The sequence below is a fragment of the Frankliniella occidentalis genome, unplaced genomic scaffold (genome assembly GCF_000697945.3).
Source record: "Frankliniella occidentalis isolate FOCC.00 unplaced genomic scaffold, Focc_3.1 Scaffold308, whole genome shotgun sequence".
In the NCBI taxonomy this organism is placed as follows: Eukaryota; Metazoa; Arthropoda; class Insecta; order Thysanoptera; family Thripidae; genus Frankliniella; species Frankliniella occidentalis.
The window spans coordinates 205,206-205,950 of record NW_026267433.1 but is presented as its reverse complement, the minus strand read 5'-3'; the positions used below and the strand labels follow the sequence as shown (position 1 = coordinate 205,950).

At 48.9% G+C, this 745-nt stretch overlaps 1 protein-coding gene across 1 annotated transcript in view; it reads left to right on the top strand.

The window, feature by feature from the left end:
* Nucleotides 1–745, top strand: part of LOC113214632 (uncharacterized) — a gene marked incomplete in the record, with an annotated part of 53,626 nt that overhangs the window by 17,463 nt on the left and 35,418 nt on the right. Inside the window, 1 exon segment of the mRNA XM_052273865.1 lies at nt 252–464. Within this exon segment, the coding sequence (XP_052129825.1) occupies nt 252–464 (213 nt within the window).

The following is a 745-nucleotide window of genomic DNA, read 5'->3' as shown; positions in this document are numbered from 1 at the left end:
TTGCAGTGCTTAATTGACCGCCTCAGTGCAAAAAAAGTTGTTTTGGGCATTAAAACCAGAAAAACGACAAATATTTTGCAGGAAATGACCGAAAATATGTGGCTCGCGCTTGGCTGATCCTCTTTTCTTTTAGAAGGGAATTTGCGAATCTTACCGAAAAATACCAGCGTTTTGTGGCTTTTATAGTGTTGAGATTTGCACTGAAACGCGTCTTTCTATGGACACTACAAGTCCTTCCGATGTTGTTTCAGGGACGGCTTCCGGCACGTGGTGGACGCGTGCTGGGCGGGCATGTGCCTGCCGGAGCGGAGCGAGTACCACACGGGGCGCCACGTGCGCCGCGCCGACAGCCCGGACACCTCCGTGCAGGACTTCATCAAGACCATCAAGCCCTTCAATCGGCTCCACCGCCGGCAGCAGGCGGCCGCGCTCACGCTCAAGAGCCGCTTCATGACCGACGAGGGCAAGTAGTACCAGGGGAACACGACATGTGCAAGGACTATTGTTTTTTTGGGTGTTTTTAGCAGATGATACTTCCAGTATCACTGCTTGTACAATACCTACTTTAACATATGTGAAGCTAATATGAAGCTAATATGAAGCCCCCACATATATATATTAAAGCACCCATTATATTAGAGCCCCCAGGGGATGGAGAGGGTTCGTGGTCCCAAAAAAGTGGTTCATGGGCCCCCACCTATTGCATTAATTACCTGTAATTACCTCTAATTACCTGTAATTACCT